The sequence below is a fragment of the Neomonachus schauinslandi genome, chromosome 1 (genome assembly GCF_002201575.2).
Source record: "Neomonachus schauinslandi chromosome 1, ASM220157v2, whole genome shotgun sequence".
NCBI classification, from domain to species: Eukaryota; Metazoa; Chordata; class Mammalia; order Carnivora; family Phocidae; genus Neomonachus; species Neomonachus schauinslandi.
This window is the reverse complement of record NC_058403.1, coordinates 125,062,408-125,080,079: the sequence shown is the minus strand read 5'-3', so window position 1 is coordinate 125,080,079 and position 17,672 is coordinate 125,062,408. Positions and strand designations below refer to the sequence as shown.

General features: G+C 37.0%; 1 protein-coding gene across 1 annotated transcript in view; it reads left to right on the top strand.

Moving 5' to 3' along the window:
* The window catches only part of LOC110570839 (serotransferrin-like), a 55,879-nt gene that overhangs the window by 36,230 nt on the left and 1,977 nt on the right, over positions 1 to 17,672 (top strand). The window contains 3 exon segments of the mRNA XM_021678891.1: positions 1,663 to 1,745; positions 6,118 to 6,254; positions 7,512 to 7,566. Coding sequence (XP_021534566.1) covers positions 1,663 to 1,745; positions 6,118 to 6,254; positions 7,512 to 7,566 — 275 coding nt within the window.

Below are 17,672 nucleotides of genomic sequence, written 5' to 3'. Positions count from 1 at the left end.
TCCCTGCTCAGCGGGAAGCCTGCTTCTCCCTCTCCCATTCCCCCTGCTTGTGTTCCCTCTCTTGCTGTGTCTCTCTCTGTCAAATAAATAAATAAAGTCTTTAAAAAAAAAAGTAAAATATCAACGATTTCTTGATTTTTTTACTTGTTAAAAAGATATTTTAGATATGTTGGGTTAAATATATATTATTAATTTTTATCTTTTTACTTTTTTAATATGGCTTTTGGAAAACTTAACGTTACATATGAGACTTGCATATTTTTATTGAAAATGTAGGGGCGCCTGGGTGGCTCAGTCAGTTAAGCAGCTGACTCTTGATTTCAGCTGAGGTCATGATCTCAGGGTTTGAGATCGAGCCCTGCATAGGGCTCTGTGCTAGGCATGGAACCTGCTTGAGATTATCTCTACCTTTCCCTCAGCCCCCACGCCCTGCCTGCTCATGCGTGCTCTCTCTCTTAAAAAAAAAAGAAAAAAAAGAAAAAGAAAATGTAGAACATTCCTCCCTTCTTTTTTTACTCCTCCCCCCCCCCCACCCTCATATGTTTTAGATGTAGTCTCTCTCTCTCTCTCTCTCTCTCTCTCAAGTTAGTAATGTATCTAGTAATGTGTCTTTCTGAATTGCTTAGAGTGGTGTAGTGCTAATTATGAAATGTGGTAATGGGTCCTAACCTGAGATCCCGAGACTCTTACCAGTATTTTTTTTTTAAGCTAGCATACATCATATTCTTACCCATTAAAGACTGCACAGAATAAGTAATAGGTCATAATGAATTTGGCTGTAATTATGTTAGATCTGTGCATGATCCTGACTCCCTCCTGCTGAACAGTGGTTAAGGCTGGCTATGGATAAGGTAGAACATCTGAGAAATGTTCATGGACCTGAAAAGTGTACCAGGATTATACCCGAGAGTCTTACTGAGCATAGCCACATCCACATTGAACCTGAGCTCAAGAAGGAAGCCTGGAGTGAATAGCTCTTAAGGGAGTGTTTAATGAGTCAGCTCAGTATGGGCACAATACCTCCCTGTTTCAGTGATTGACATAAAATATTGGCAGTTGGAACAAATAAACGGTGGGTCTAGTCGGCAGATATTTAAAAATTAAATTACAGTGGACACGTAAAGGGATGTTTTGTTGTTACAGAGATTGGGGATCCCTGTAATGGTAACATGCTATATGATAAAGTGTAGGTCTCCTGTTACATTATTTAGTTTGTGAATATTTACTACTATTTTCACATGTTTTTGTTTTTATTCATACTAATGTATTTCCCCAGCCTCAGGTGGACTGCACTTTCCTGACTCCCCCAAACAGGGTCAGTTTCTCACGTACCCTTGGAACATTTATCAAAGTTGTAACTTTACATTTATTTGTAATTTTACATTGTGTTGATCTTTCTGATTATATTATAAACCCTGTTGGAACAGGGATTATGTCTGTTTGTGCTCACTGTTAAATCCCTGGAGCCTCTACTCATGATTTATAAATAGAAGAGGCTTTGTGAACATTTGTTTGGTTCTTTAATTAATTATGGTGAACATTTTTTTGATTCATTAATAAAATGGACACCGTTATGGTACCTGAAATCTCGTATGAGAAGTTTATGTTGTGAATGTGAATCAAGACCAAAACGTCATTTAATGTTATTGCTGCTATCCTTAGGCCACTAGCCTGACCTTGATTGATCTCCCTGGCCATGAGAGCTTGAGACTTCAGTTCTTAGAGCGTTTTAAGGCTTCAGCCAGGTAAGTAGGATTTGGAGTGAACTTGCCTGAATTTGTATATCAAAGCCACACATACTTGCTCTGGTGGTATCCCCCTCCTCTATGGGGGAAAGAGCATGGACCTTGGGGACAGCCATTTCTGCAAGCCCACCTTTACTAGGATTTTATGAGGATTATATGAGATAATGTTTGAAAGTGTTTCTCAAGAGTGTTTAGAAAGTGTTAACCTTCACCATGTTAGTAAATTTTTCATTTACTTTGAGGATAAATTTTAATAACGTGTAGAACTATTAAAATCCAAACAAGGAATTTGAAAGCTAGGTGAAATCCTAGAAGCTATTTAAATCCAACATTATATATTTATGTTCTTAAATTACCTAAATTTAGTGCCTCAGAAGTACAGAACACTATTTTCATGTGTCTTTTACTATTGTCCTAGTGTTACTCTTCTTAAAATTCTTGTGCTTCAGTTGAAGATGCTTGATTCTTGTTTTGTCTCTAACACTGATAAGAACTTAAGAGGAAAATCAATATGCCACATTTCATGATTTTTTAATACCATATTTCATTGATTTTAAGGCATTTTAATATCTATGAAATTAGAATGCTAGTTATGGTTGTTTGTGTCGTAATTTAAGGCAGCATTTTCCTTTTCTTAGTTGTACTTGAAATAATGTATCTTTTAATTGATGGAACCTTAGGTTTGATGGAATGAGGCAGTTGTTTCTTTCCTTATTTTTGAAGGTATCTTGACTTATATTTTGTTGTTGCTTCCTTGCCCACAAGATGGTGGTGATGAGCAATCTATCTGTTGTGTGAATTTTTTAAAAAATAGACTGTTTTTTAGGGCAGTTTTAGGTTCACAGCAAAATTGAGCAACAGGTCTAAAGATTTCCTATATTACTCCCCACTCCACACACATGCATAGCCTTCCCTATTTTAAGCATCCTTCACCAGAGTGGTTCATTTGTTACAACCGATGAACCTCTTAACACTGACACATCATAATCATTCTGAGTCTGTGTTCTATATTAGTATTCACTCTTGGTGGTGTACACTCTACGGATTTGAACAAATGTATAATGACATGTATTCACCATTTATAGTTTCATAGAGTATTTTCACTGCCCTAAAAATCCTCTGAGTTCTGCTAATTCATCCTTCTGTCCCCTAACCCCTGACAGCTACTCATCTTTTTAAGTCCCCATATTTTACCTTTTTCAGAATGTCATATAGTTGGAATCATACAGTAGGTAGCCTTTCAGATTGGCTTCTTTTACTTACTAATATATATTCAAGTTACTTCCATGTTTTTTTCATTGTTCAATAGCTCATTTCTTTTTAGTGCTGGATAATATGTCATTGTCTGGATGTACCACAGTTTATCCGTTCACCTACTTAAGGACTTCTTGGTTGCTTCCAAGTTTTGGCAATTCTGAATAAAGCTGCTGTAAACATCTGTGTGCAGGGTTTTGTGTGGACATAAGTTTTTGGGTGAATATCAAGCACTGCAATTGAGGAATCATATGGTAAGAGTATGTTTAGTTTTGTGAGAAATTGCCAAACTGTCTTCCAAAGTGGCTGTACCATTTTGCATTCCCACCAGCAATGTATGAGGGTTCCTGTTGCTCTGCGTCCTCACCGGCATTTAGTGTTGTCAGTGTTCTTGATTTCAGCCATTCCAGTACATACATAGTGATATCGAACTTCTTTAAGTTGCATTTCCCTGATGACATTGATAGGATGTGGATCATCTCTTCATATACTTATTTGCTGTCTATAGATCTTGTTTGGCGAGGTGTCTGTAAAGATCTTTGACCCGTTTTTTAATTGGGTTGTTTTTTATTGTTGAGTTTTAAGAGTTCTTTGTATATTTTGGATAACAGTTCTTTATCAGATTTATCTTTTGCAAATATTTCCTCCCAGTCTTTGGTTCATCTTTTCATTCTTTCGATGGTGACTTTTGTAGAGCAGAAATTTTTATCTTTAATAAAGTTCAGTTTATAGATTTTTTTCCCATGGGTTATGCCTTTAGCGTTGTAGCTAAAAAATCATTGCCAGACCCAAAATATCTAGATACTCTCCTGTGTTCTCTCTCAGTTTTATGATTTTGTGGTTTACATTTAGGTAAGTGATCCATTTTGAGTTAATTCTTGTGAAAAGGATATGGTCTGTGTCTATTCATTGTATATATTCATTTTTTTTTTTTTTTGCATGTGGGGATGTTTGTTCTAGCATCATTTGAAAAGATTATCTTTGTTCTGTTGTACAGATCTTACTTAACAATGAGGTTACATTCTGATAAACCTATAGTAAATTGAAAATATCTCAAGTTGAAAATGCCTTTAATACACCTACCAGATGTTGTAGCTTAGCCTAGCCTACCTTACATGTGTTCTAAACACTTACGTTAGCCTACGGTTGGGCAAAATCATCTAACACAAAGTCTATTTTATAGTAAAGTGTTGAATATCTCAGTGTAATTTGTTGAATACTATACTAAAAGTAAAAACCAGAATGGTTCTGTATATTAGGTGCTTACCCTCCTGACCCAGTGCCTGACTGGGAGCAGTGGCTCACTGCTGCTGCCCAGTATCACACGAGATTGTACTGCATATTGCTAACCCAGGAAAAGATTAAAATTTAAAATCTGAAGTATGGTTTCTATTGAATGTGTATTGCTTTCACACCATTGTAAAGTTAAAAAGTTGTAAGTTGAATTGTAAGTTGGGGCCCATCTGTACTGCCTTTCCTCCTTTGTCAAAGATCACTTATCACTTGACCAAATACATAGCGGTCTCTTTCTGGACTTTATTCTGTTCTACTGATCTCTTTTTTCATCAGGACCATGCTATCTTGATTACTAAAGCTTCATAGTAAGTTGGGCAGTGTCAGTCCTCCAGCTTTGCTCTTCAGTATTGTGTTGGCTATTCTGAGTTCTTTGTCTCTCCATATAAACTACAGAATCAGTTTGTCAACATCTGCAGAATAAGTTGCTGAGGTTTTGATTAGAATCTATAGATCAAGTTGGGAAGAACTGACATTTTGAAACTGTTTAGTCTTCCTATCCGATTGTGGGATATCTCTGTTTATCTAGTTCTACTTTGATTCTGTTGATCAGTTTTGTAGTTTTCCTCATATAGATCTTGTACATATTTTATTAGATTTATACCAAAGTTTCAGTTTTGGGGGGATGATAATATAAATGGTATTGTATTTTTAATATTTTGGTGTTGTGGTTGCTGGTTTTTACTGCTGTAGGATATGAAAGCCTCTCTCCAGAATGGGTTCATATTTCCTTCTGTTGGGGACCCTCGGAGTTCATTGAGTCTGGCCCCGTTTTTATATAAATCTTTCTGCATCTTACACCACAGAAGAGTGTAAATTCATTACCCGCCCCCGCCATCTGTGTGGCACAGGAGGCCTGGTATTTCAGTTCCTCTTGGATTATTTTCCCACACCCTGCTCCACTAGATAGCTTTTAAGTTGTAAGTTTTGTACAGGGGGTTCAGTTCCAGCTCCCCGACTGCATGTTGACCATTGCTCATTTCCAGCCACACCTGAGTATTCAAACCCTCGTCCCTAGAGTCTGTTATCTGCTCTTATTCCTGGACTGCTTTGCTTTAGCTTTGATACCTCTTTATTTGTGGCACATGAGGATTCTCACTGTTGCTGCCTTAGGTTGGGCCCTACCAGGTCACTCTGCTTCTAGTTTGGTTACCCTCTTAGATTTATCTGTCTTCCATTAAGCCTGATTTCTACCCTGTGTACCAGCCTACCTTGAATTCCCTAGGCCATGCTGTTCTACTCCTTTGTGCTCTGCACATACTACTTTCCAGACAGTCTGTGTCCCAATTTTTTGTCTGGCTAAAATTCAGCCCAGTTGTTGACATCCTCCTTTAAAGTCATCTTGACCTGTTCTCATGTAAATGGTCTTCCTGTTTGTTCCTGTTATAACAGGTGCATAGGTCTGTTTTAGCATTTTATCACACAGTTTTGTATATGATGATTTCCTGGTCTTTGAGGGCAGGCATGATTTCCTTTTGTCTTTTTGGATCAGTTATTGATATATGGTAACAATTAGTAGTCCTTTGTTTTTTGTTGTTGTTGTTTCTGCATTTTTGTAAAACTTGATAAAAAATAGTATTTCAAACTGTACAGTCATCAGAAGTACACAGTTACCAAAAATGCACACACTTCACTTGGCATCTCCTCAGTAGTCCTTTGTTAAGTGAGTATTTGTATGGTGTGATTACATGTGTGCACACTTGCATGTGAGTCTGCTGTGTGTTATTCATTAGGATTGAATTGGATGAAATTAAGAATATAACTTTTCAATATAATGCTGCACTACTGCATGCTTACATGCTGGTTTTTCTATCTCCCCCTCCAGGGCTTTTGTGTTTGTTGTGGACAGTGCAGCCTTCCAGCGAGAGGTGAAAGATGTGGCAGAGTTTCTGTATCAAGTCCTCATTGACAGTATGAGTCTGAAGAACACACCATCATTCTTAATCGCCTGCAATAAGCAAGGTGCCATCATGTTTTCCAGCAATAATAACTGAGATTTTTCTGGGATTGCACTAAGAGCTAATATAGTTATCTACAGTTGTTATTATTGAGGATGAGAGACAATTGTTAAGGAACTGTGAAGGATTTTAAATCTTAAAATTGTTTATATATCTGCATTTTCATTAGTTTTACCAGGCTGTTCTAAGGAGTAACTATCACCAGTTTTTCTTTGATACAGTGTTTTGCATTTCACAAAATTATAAATCATTTTACTTTATTTACCAAGTTAAGTTTGTCAGATTGACAGTATGTCCTATCACACACAATTGTGGAGGGCAAGGGGGGAGTCTCTCCTTTCAAACAAATTTACCTTCCAGCATGTTTTATCAAGGGGGGTTTGCATAAGTTGTGTTTACTTTAACCTCATAACCATTAAACATTTTCTATCACACCCGATAAAACTAGGCTTCAGTTTCATTACCTCTAACATGAGATAAACTAGTTGATTTTACAGTCTACTTTCAGATTAAAATTCTGATTCTACAAAGAGCCCAGTGCATTGCTCAGAAGTGATCAGGTAGTAATAACCCTAACAATACCTAATCCGGAATTGGTGTTAGGATCAATACCTGGCCTCTCTGTTTCTTCTCTTTGGTATAGGAAGAGAAGGTAGTATTTATTTGGCTTTTGCTGGGTGCCAAACCAGTGTTCCTCTCTTACCAAGGTGCACTTGAGTGACTTACCATCTTATCAGCTGGGAATGTGCTTAGTTTACTTTTATATGACAAGTAGGATATTTCTGTCAGAGTGAAGGCTCTTGTTACAATCAAAAAGCTGGTAGGTTTTCTTTCTGTTACACTGGCTGGACTTACATATATGTTGATTTAAGAGGTTTGTAAGATGTAGAAAACTTTCATGAAAGAGCTAATCAATTTTAGGGATATGAGCTTAATACATTTATAAGCATTATTGTAGGAAAACCCATACATGAAAATTATAAAGCTTACTTTGGTAGTTAAGCTACTAATGGTAAAAAGTTCTTTAGGAAAAAAGGGAAAAGAAACTTATTGGTTTAAATTGGAATTTTCCATATGTGCAAGAAGTCTTTTGTGTGTGTGTGTGTGTGAGTAAAGTGTTAGAAGTTTATTAAGTGAAGATACAGAAAAAGCTCTCAAGAGTGAGAGGGGTCCTGACAGGGCTGCCCTCCATATGTGCGAGAAGTCTTGGGAAAAGACCCTTTCTGGTTTAAACTATAACAGTGTCTTCATTTCTTTACAGACATTTCAATGGCAAAATCCGCAAAGTTAATTCAACAGCAGCTTGAGAAAGAACTGTGAGTATGAATAAATCATATTGATTAATGTATATCTTAAAACTTAGGAAATATGAATATACTGCGTAAGGTCTTTGATTGTGTATGATTACCATAGCCCAAATAGTGTGAAATACATTTGTTAAATAATTGACAAAAGAATTAGTGGAATTCTAAAAAGCATCAGTGGGATGTTTATGGATATTTTAAAAATTTGTGGAAAGAAGATCTCAGGTTTATTGAGACCATTAGCTCAATTCATTTTCCCACTATTTCTAGTTCATTTGTAGTAGATATGAAAGGTTTTAGAAACTAAAACATTTGAAAGCCATGGAAATTTTTGTTGACAGAATAAGAAAGGAACTCTTTAGAAAAATTTAAAAACCTATTATACTATTTTATAGCTTATTTTTATTATTTTCCAGCTACATTGCAATATTATTTAGCTTGATTTTAGTGTTTAAAAATTTGTAAAGTGAGCTATAGCCTTTTGAGTTTTAAGAAATCTAGCATGTCTGTCCTCTGCCAGTTTGTAAGAGCTAGCTAAAGCTTGCTTACCCAGGAGCTACCATCAACATTATAATGAAGCAAGTTAGGTTTTCTTGTTGCTATTGTGTAGACTTTTTAAAAAATTATAATTATTATTAAAGAAAAGAATCTGATGAGGAAAAATTGTATAAATACAACTTTGAGGGGCACCTGGGCGGCTCAGTTAAGTGTCTGCCTTTGGCTCAGGTCATGATCCTGGAGTCCTAGGATCGAGCCCCATGTCCAGCTCCCTGATCAGCGGGGAGTTGGCTTCTCCCTCCACCCTGCCCTCTGCTCGTGCTCTCTCTCAAATAAATAAATAAAATCTTAAAAAAAATAATTCAACTTTGAGCACGTTTTTTTCACCACTAGGATTTACTTACTGTTTTATACATTTAACAAGTACCTATAATTCATCTAGTATATGGCAAGCCCTGCATTCAGGATGTGGCTATAGGGGGAAATGTGATGTGGTTCCTATACTCAGGAGCTTAGGGTTTCATGAGAATACTTAAGAATACTCCTGCTCAGGGTGTGCAAACAAGAAATAGTTTTACATTTTTAAAGGGCAGGTAAAAAAATAAGAAAAGTAAAAAATATGTGACAGAAACTAAATGTCACCCATAAGGCCAAAACATTTAATGTATGACTCTTTACAGAAAAATTCTACCAGGCCTGTTCTGTCATTTTCTGTGGTTTCTTTTTTTTTTTTTTTCTTCTAATTGAGAATGACATATTTAATTCCATATGCTTTAAACTTTTTAATATATGAATAGAAGAGTAAAGTTAGCTGTTCAATCAGATTTATCAAAGACCTCATGCTTTCGGGCGCCTGGGTGGCTCAGTTGGTTAAGCGACTGCCTTCGGCTCAGGTCATGATCCTGGAGTCCCTGGATCGAGTCCCGCGTCGGGCTCCCTGCTCGGCAGGGAGCCTGCTTCTCCCTCTGACCCTCCCCCCTCTCATGTGCTCTCTCTCTCTCTCTCTCAAATAAATAAATAAAATCTTAAAAAAAAAAAAAAAAAAAGACCTCATGCTTTCAAGTTGAATATCAAAAGAGATTTTTTAAACCCCTTTATGGAGGCGTAATTGATATGTAAAAAGCTGTACATATTTAATGTGTACAACCCCATGCATTTGGGGATAAGTATCCAACTTTGAAAGCATCACCAACATCAAGGCCATAAAAATATCCATTACTTTCCAGAGTTTCCTCCTGCTCCCTTTATTATTTGTGTGTGTTTGTGTGAGAATGAGAGAGAGAAAGAGAAAAAAAGAGAACATTAAATGAGAATACTTAAGAATCTAAGTATACAAGGCAGTATTGTTAGCTATAGACACTATGCTGTATAGTAGATCTCTAGTACATACTTATTTGCATAACAAACTTTTTTTAAAAAAAGATTTTATTTATTTGAGAGAGAGAGAGATATGTGAGTATAAGTTGGGGGGAGAGAGAGAGGGAGAGGGAGAAGCAGGCTCCTCTCCCTCCATGAGCAGGGAACCTGACATGGGCTGGGATCATGACCTTAGCCGAAGGCAGATGCTTAACGAACGAACTGAGCCACCCAGACGCCCCTGCATAACTGAAACTTTATAACCTTTGACCTAATGGTCAAAGGCTCCCCATTTCTCCCTCCCCCCACCCCAGTAACCACCATTCTACTCTGCTTCTATGTGTTTGTTTTAGATTCCACATATAAGTGTGATCATATATTATTTGTCTTACTGTGTCTGTTATATCACTTAGCATAATGTCCTCTAGGTTCATCCATGTTGTTGTAAATAGTACGATTTCCTTCTTTTTTTTTAAGATTTTATTTATTTATTTGAGAGAGTGAGAATGAGAGAGAGTACATGAGAGGGGGGAGGGTCAGAGGGAGAAGCAGGCTCCTCGCTGAGCAGGGAGCCCGATGCGGGACTCCATCCTGGGACTCCAGGATCATGACCTGAGCTGAAGGCAGTCGCCTAACCAACTGAGCCACCCAGGCGCCCACGATTTCCTTCTTTTTCAGGGCTGAATAATATCCCACTGTATGTATGTTCCACATTTTCTTTATCCATTCATCCTTTGGTGGACATTTAGATTGCTTCCATATATTGGCTATTGTAATAATGCTGCAGTGAACATGCGAGTGCAAGTACCTCTTCAAGATCCTGATTTTAATTCCTTTGGATAAATACCCAGAAGTGGAATTGCCGGATCATATAGTAGTAGTTTTATTTGTAATTTTTTGAGGAATCTTCATGCTATTTTCCATAGTGGATGTACCAATTTACATTCCCACCAACAGTGTACCAGGATTGCCTTTTGTCTGCATCTCCACAACTTAACTTGTTTGTTTTGTTTTAATATTAGTCATTATCTCAGGTGTGAGGTGATATCTCATGGTGGTTTTGATTTGCATTTCCCTGATGATTAGTTATGTTGAGTACCTTTTCATGTACTTACTGGCTATTTGTGTGTCCTCTTTGGAGAAATGTCTGTCCTTTGTCCATTTTTCAATTGGATTGTTTCTTTGTTATTGACTTGTAGGAGTTCCTTATACATTTTGGATAATTTTTTTTTTAATTTTATTTATTTATTTTGAGAGAGAATGAGAGACAGAGAGCATGAGAGGGAGGAGGGTCAGAGGGAGAAGCAGACTCCCTGCCGAGCAGGGAGCCCGATGTGGGACTCGATCCCGGGACTCCAGGATCATGACCTGAGCCGAAGGCAGTCGCTTAACCAACTGAGCCACCCAGGCGCCCTATATTTTGGATATTAACCCTTATCCGATATATGGTTTGCAGGTATTTTCTCCAGTTCCAGGTTACCTTATTGTTTTACTGATTGTTTCCTTTGCTCTGCATAAGTTACTTAATTTAGCAATCACATTTATGTTTCCTTTTGTTGTCTGTGCTTTTGGTGTCATATCCAAAAACTCATTGCCACAACCCAGGTCACTGAGCTTTTCCCCTGGTGTTTTCTTCTTTGATTTTTATGGCTTCAGGTCTTACGTGTAAGTCTTTAATCCATTTTGAGTTGATTTTTGTGTATGGTAGAAGATAAATGTCTAATTTTATTTCGCATGTAGATATCCAGTTTTCCTGGCACGATTTATTGAAGAGACAATCCCATTGTATATTGTCATTCTTATAAAAGGTTAATTGACTGTATGCGTGGGTTTATTTCTTGCCCCTCTACTTTATTCTATTGGTCTATGTGTCTTCTTATGTCAGTTTCATACTGTTTTGGTTACTGTAGCTTTGTTATATAATTTGAAATCTGGAAGTGTGATGCCTCTGGCTTTTTTGTTTTTACTCAAGATTACTTTGGCTATTATGGGTCTTTTTGTGGTTCCATATGAATTCTATCATTGTTTCTTCTATTTTTGCAAAAAATTCTATTGGAATATTGATAGGTATTGCATTGAATCTGTAGAGGGCTTTGCATCATACTGACATTTTAAACAATATTTAATTATTGCAATACAGAACAAGGGATATCTTTTTCTTTATTCATGGCTTCAATTTCTTTACGAATGTCTTACAGTTTTCAGTGTATAGATCTTTTGCCTACTTCATTACATTTATGCTTAAGTATTTTATTTTTGATGCTACTGTGAATGGGATTGGTAATTCTTAATTTCTCTGATAGTTTAGTAGTGTATAGAAACATAACTGATTTTTGTATGTTGATTTTGTATCCTGCAACTTTACTAAATTTGTTTAGTAGTTGTGGTTTTTTTGGTGGCGTCTTTAGGGATTTATATACATAAGATTAAGTCATCTGTGAACAGAGATAATCTTACTTCTTTTGGGATTTTCATGCTTTTTGTTTCTTTCTTTGCCTAATTGCTCTGTCTAGGACTTCCAGTGCTGTGCTGAATAGAAGTGGTGAGAGTGGGCATCCTTGTTTTGATCTTAGAGGAAAAGCTTTCAGCTTTTCACTGTTGAATATGGTATTTTCTGTGGGCTTGTCATATATGGCCCTTATTATTTTGAGCTAAATTCCTTCTGTGCCTATCTTGTTGAGTTTTAATCGTGAAAGGATGTTGATTTTTGTCAAGTGATTTTTCTTTATTGAGATGATCATTACGATTTTTATCCTTCATCCTGTTAATGTGGTGTATCACTTCTATTGGTTTGTGTATGTTGAACTATCTTTGCATCTTGAGTAAATCCCGTTTGATCATAGTGTAGAATCCATTTAATATGTACTTTTGGATTTGGTTTGCCAGTATTTTATTGAGGATTTTTATATCTGTGTTCATTAGGTATATTGGCCTATACATTTCTTGTAGTATCCTTGTCTGGCTTGGATATCAGAGTAATGCTGGCCTTGTAAAATGAGTTTGGGAGTGTTACCTCCTCTTTAATTAGGAAGAGTTTGAGAAGAATTGGGGTTGATTCTTCTTTAAATGTTTGGTAGAATTCACCAGTGAGCCATCTGGTCCTGGGCTTTTCTTTGCTGGTGGTTTTTGATTACTGATTCAGTCTCCTTCCTCATTATTGGTCTGTTCAGATTTTCTATTTTTTCAAGATTCAGTTTTGGTATGTTGTGTGTTTCTAGGAATTTATCCATTTCTTCTAGGTTGTCTAATTTGTTAATAATAGTCTCTTATCCTTTGTATTTCTGTGATATGTTACCCCTTTCATTTCTGATTTTATTAATTTTAGTCTTCTCTCTTTCTCCTTGCTAAAGGTTTGTCCATTTTGTTTATCTTTCAAAAAAACAACTCTTCGTTTCATTGATATTTTCTAGTCTGTATTTCATTTGTTTCTGCTCTGATGTTTATTTTTTCCTTCCTTATGGTAGCTTTCGGGTTAGTTTGTTCTTTTTCTAGTTCCTGGAGGTGTCAAGTTAGGTTGTTTATCTGAGATCTTTCTTTTTTCTTAGAATAGATATGTATTGCTATAAATTTCTCTCTCAGAACTGCCTTTTGCTGCATCCTGTAAGTTTTGGTGTGTTGGGTTTACATTTTCATTTGTTTCAATATTTTTTTATTTGCTTTTGGATTCTTCCTTGACCTATTAGTTGTTCAGAAATGTGTTATTTACTCCCCACATATTTGTGAATTTTCCAGTATTCCTTCTGTTACTGATTTCTAGGTTCATACCATTGTGGTCAGAAAAGATACATGATGTGATTTCAGTCTTCTTAAATTTGTTGACTTGTTTTGTGGCCTAACATGTTATCTATCCTGGAGACTTCTATGTACACTTAAAAAGAATGCATTCTGCAATTGTTGGATGGAGTGTTCTGTATTTGTCTGTTAGGAATATTTTATGTATAGTCTTGTTCAAATATGTTGTTTTCTTATTGATTTTTTTGTCTAGATGATCTGTTCATTGTTGGAAGTGTGGTATTGAAATCCCCTGCTATTATTGTATTGATATCTATTTCTCTCTTTAGTTCTATTAATATTTGCTGTATGTATTTAGATTCACTAATGTTAGGTGCATATATGGTTACAATTACATCCTCTTGATGAATTGACCCCTTTATTATTATATAATGACTTTGTCTCTTGTGATAATTTTTGACTTAAAGTCTGTTTTGATGAAATAGGTATAGCCAGCCTTGCCCTTTTGGTTATCATTTGCATGGAATATCTTTTTCTATCCCTTTACTTAGAACTTAAATATAAAGTGTGTCTCCTGGAGACAGCATATAGTTCGATCTTGTTTTTTTTAATATATTCATCCACTCTGTTTTGATTAGAGAATTTAAACCATTTACATTTAAAGTAATTACTGATAGGTAAGGACTTACTCTGTTTTATAATTCCTTTGTCCCTTTCTTCTCTTTCTTTAATGATTTGTTTGTGGTGTTATGCTCTGATTTTTTTCTTTTTATTTTGTGTATCTACTATAGGTTTTTTCTTTGTGATTACAATGAGAATTTTGTAAAACATAGTATTGGTAATCTTATTTTAAGCTGATAACAGCTTCCACTGCATACAAAAATTGTACACATTAACTTTGTCCCCTTCATTTATACTATTGATTCCACAATTCACATTTTTATCTACAATTCACATTTTTATATTGTATATCCATTAATAAATTATTATAGTTATAGTTATCTTTAATACTTTCGTCTGTAGCTTTTATGCTAGGGTTAAGTGATTTATGTGTCACCATTAGAGTATTAGAGTATTCTGAATTTGAATATACTCTTACTGTTATAGTGAGTTTTATACTTTCATATGTTTTCATGTTGTTAGTGTCCTTTTGTCTCACCTTGAAGAACTGCCTTTAGCATTTCTTGCAAGGCAGGTCTAGTGGTTATGAATTCCCTCAGATTTTGTGTGTCTGGGAAATTTTTTCTCCTTTATGTCTGATGGACAGTTTTGCTGGGTATAGTATTGTTGGTGGCAGTTTTTTTCTTTCAGTACTTTGAATATCATTCCACTCTGTACTGGCATACAGAGTTTCTGCCAAGGCTAAGAAATTTAGTCTTATGGGGTTTCCCTTGTTTGCGACCATTGGCTTTCCTCTTGCTGCTTTCAAAATTCTCTTTGACTTTTTGTCAATTTGATTACAATGTGTCTTGGTGAAGCTCTCTTTATGTTTAATCTGTTTGGGGTTCCCAAGCTTAATGGATCTAGATGTTCATTTCTCTTTCTAGATTTAGGGTTTTTCTGTATTATTTCTTTATAAATAAGCTTGCTGTTTGTCTTTCTCTGCTCCTTTTGGGACTGCCATAATGCATGTACTTGCTTCCTTTAATGATGTCTTATAAGTTATGTAGTCTCTCTTTACTCTTTTTTTTCTTTTTGTTCTCATCGGGTAACTTCAAATTACCTGCCTTCAGGTTCTCTGATTCTTCTGCTTGATCAAGTCTGCTGTTAAAGATCTCTGAATTTTTCACATCATTCATTGTGTTCTTTAGCTCGTAGCATAAAAACTTTTATGGCTTCTCTTTGTTGAGCTTCTCTCTTTTTTTTTTTTTTTTTTTTTTTAAGTAGGCTCCATGCCCAATGTTGGGCTTGAACTCACGAACCTGAGATCAGGAGTCTCATGCTCTACCAACTGAGCCAGCCAGGTGCCCCGAACTTCTCATTTTTATTCATATATTACTTTTCTCATTTTGTTGAGTTGTCTGTTCTCTTTTATAGCTCAGTGAACTTCCAAATGATTATTTTGAATTCTTTGTCATGCATTTCATAGATCTCCATTTCTTTAAGGTCAGTTATTGGTGCTTTATTTTGTTCCTTTGATGGGCTTGCAGCTGGAGTGCTTGGGCAGACTGGCTTGGCTCCTAGGTCCATGGGTGTGTGGGCCTACTGCCTGGGTTCATGGAAGTGGGCCCGGCACCAGGGTCCACTTGGGTAGCCTGGCCAGGTGCCTGTGTCTACTGGGGCAGGTCTGGTGCTGGGGTCCACTGGGGATGGTCCTGGAGCTTGGGCCCATAGGAGTGGGTTGGGGCCATGGGGACCAGCCTGGTGCTGGATTCTGTGGCATAATGAGTGTTTACTTCACTGTCCTTCCCCCCAAGTGAAGCATATGTCTCCATGCTTGCAGGAAAAGTAATGTGGGTCATGTGAAACTGTCCTTCCTATTCTCTTTCAATGCATCCTTTCTTACTTCTGTATAACACCCAGGTGCCGTAATCTTGGACCTGGATTCCTTCTCTCTCGTGCATGGGTGGTTATTCAAATTTATGGTTCTGTGAGAAGACTTGTGCTGGAAACTCCTATTCTGCCATCTTGCTGATGTCAGTGTCAGTGGCTTCTGTCCCTTCTGAATGAATGTTTATCATTTTTCCCTTACTCCTGATGGTTACTCTCTTGAGACCATAAATTGCTTGTTGTTAGGCTAAGGAAATTAGAACAACTAGATGATTTGGTTTTTCTAGAAATTCTGTTGCAATTGTTGGGAATTGGGGGAAAAAGTGATCATAATACTTGTGTATCGATTTTGTTTTTTTCTTTTTAGCAGTATAGTCTATGTATTCCTGTGTTCAAAACATGTCTTTTCCTTAGTCCATTTGCTTTTCACTCTAAAGAGCCATAGAAGAGCAATACAGATGGAAATGCTATATTATAAGGTAGTGAAGTAAAATGTTAAAAGTTGCTAGGTGAGGGGCGCCTGGGTGGCTCAGTTGGTTTAGCGACTGCCTTCGGCTCACGTCATGGTCCCAGAGTTCTGGGATCGAGCCCCACATCGGGCTCCATGCTCAGCGGGAAGCCTGCTTCTCCCTCTCCCACTCCCCCTGCTTGTGTTCCCTCTCACGCTCTCTCTCTGTCAATTAAATAAATAAATAAAATCTTTAAAAAAAAAAAGTTGCTACGTGAGTATCAGTTAAATTAAGAGTCAGATTTTATTTTATTTTTAAAAGTTTATTTTTGTTAGTAATTGCTACACCCAGTGTGGGGCTCAAACTCATGACCGCAAGATCAAGAGTCGCACCCTCCTCCGACTGAGCCAGCCAGGTGCCCCAGGAGTCTGATTTTAGATTAATCCTGTGTTTGTGAGAATTGGCCCTATCAGCTTTGAAGCATTTTATAGTCTTCTGAATAACAAGGCTAACATATGTTCGCATGGCCTTATGGCAAGAGCTGAGTACATGTTATGTTTGGCCTTTTTTCCTTTTTAAGTTTTTTTTTACTGTAAAATATCTTACATATAAAGGGATACATATGACACATATATTCTTTTTTTTTTTTTTAGATTTTATTTATTTGACAGAGAGACACAGCAAGAGAGGGAACACAAGCAGGGGGAGTGGGAGAGGGAGAAGCAGGCTTTCCGCGGAGCAGGGAGCCCGATGTGGGGCTTGATCCCAGGACCCTGGGATCATGAGCTGAGCTGAAGGCAGATGCTTAACGACTGAGACACCCAGGCGCCCCTTTATATTGAATTTAAAGAATATTAAAATGAATACCCATGGACCCACCACCTTGCTTAGAAGGCCTTAGGGGCTCCTCCCCAATATCTTAAATTTAGTATCTAGAATTTTGTATTAATTGTTTTTTAAAATACTTTTTCCATGTGTGCGTGTTTTTTTCTAAACAAGGTATTAGTTTTTCCTGCAGATTCTTCACGAATTTTCATGCAGTCTTACAGCTCCAAGAAATGCTTTGTTTTGTAAGGAAGCACATTGAGAGCACATTCACTGCTTCTGGATAGCAGAAAAGGGGTGGGAAAAGTAGACACATGAGCATTGCTGTGCACCCTTTTTTGGGGCCAGCAGGTGGCAGTAAGACAACTTAAATTGGGAAGGTTTTCATGGGTAAAGAGGTTGGAGAGTAGTAATTGTGCCCAAACTGGATATGAGAATCTGGAGTTTGTGGTTTTACTAAGCTCTGTATCCACATAGACTCGTGATAAATACAAATACTGCATTTTCCCACACTTAACTTTCAGAGACTTAAGTTATTGTAACACATACAGCATGTATTTAAAAAATATGTTCAAAAATGGCATCATGCTGATGATCCTAGTGGAAGGGGATAAGGGGGCCCTGGGCTGAGAGGTGGTTGGTGTGACCTGGGCACATGATTAAGCTGCTCTCATCAAGCCAAGTCCGTCTAGACCCCCGTCTCTCCTGTCTGAGAGCAATCTATGACTGCAAAGGATTAGTCAACAGTCTTCATAGCATAATTCACAG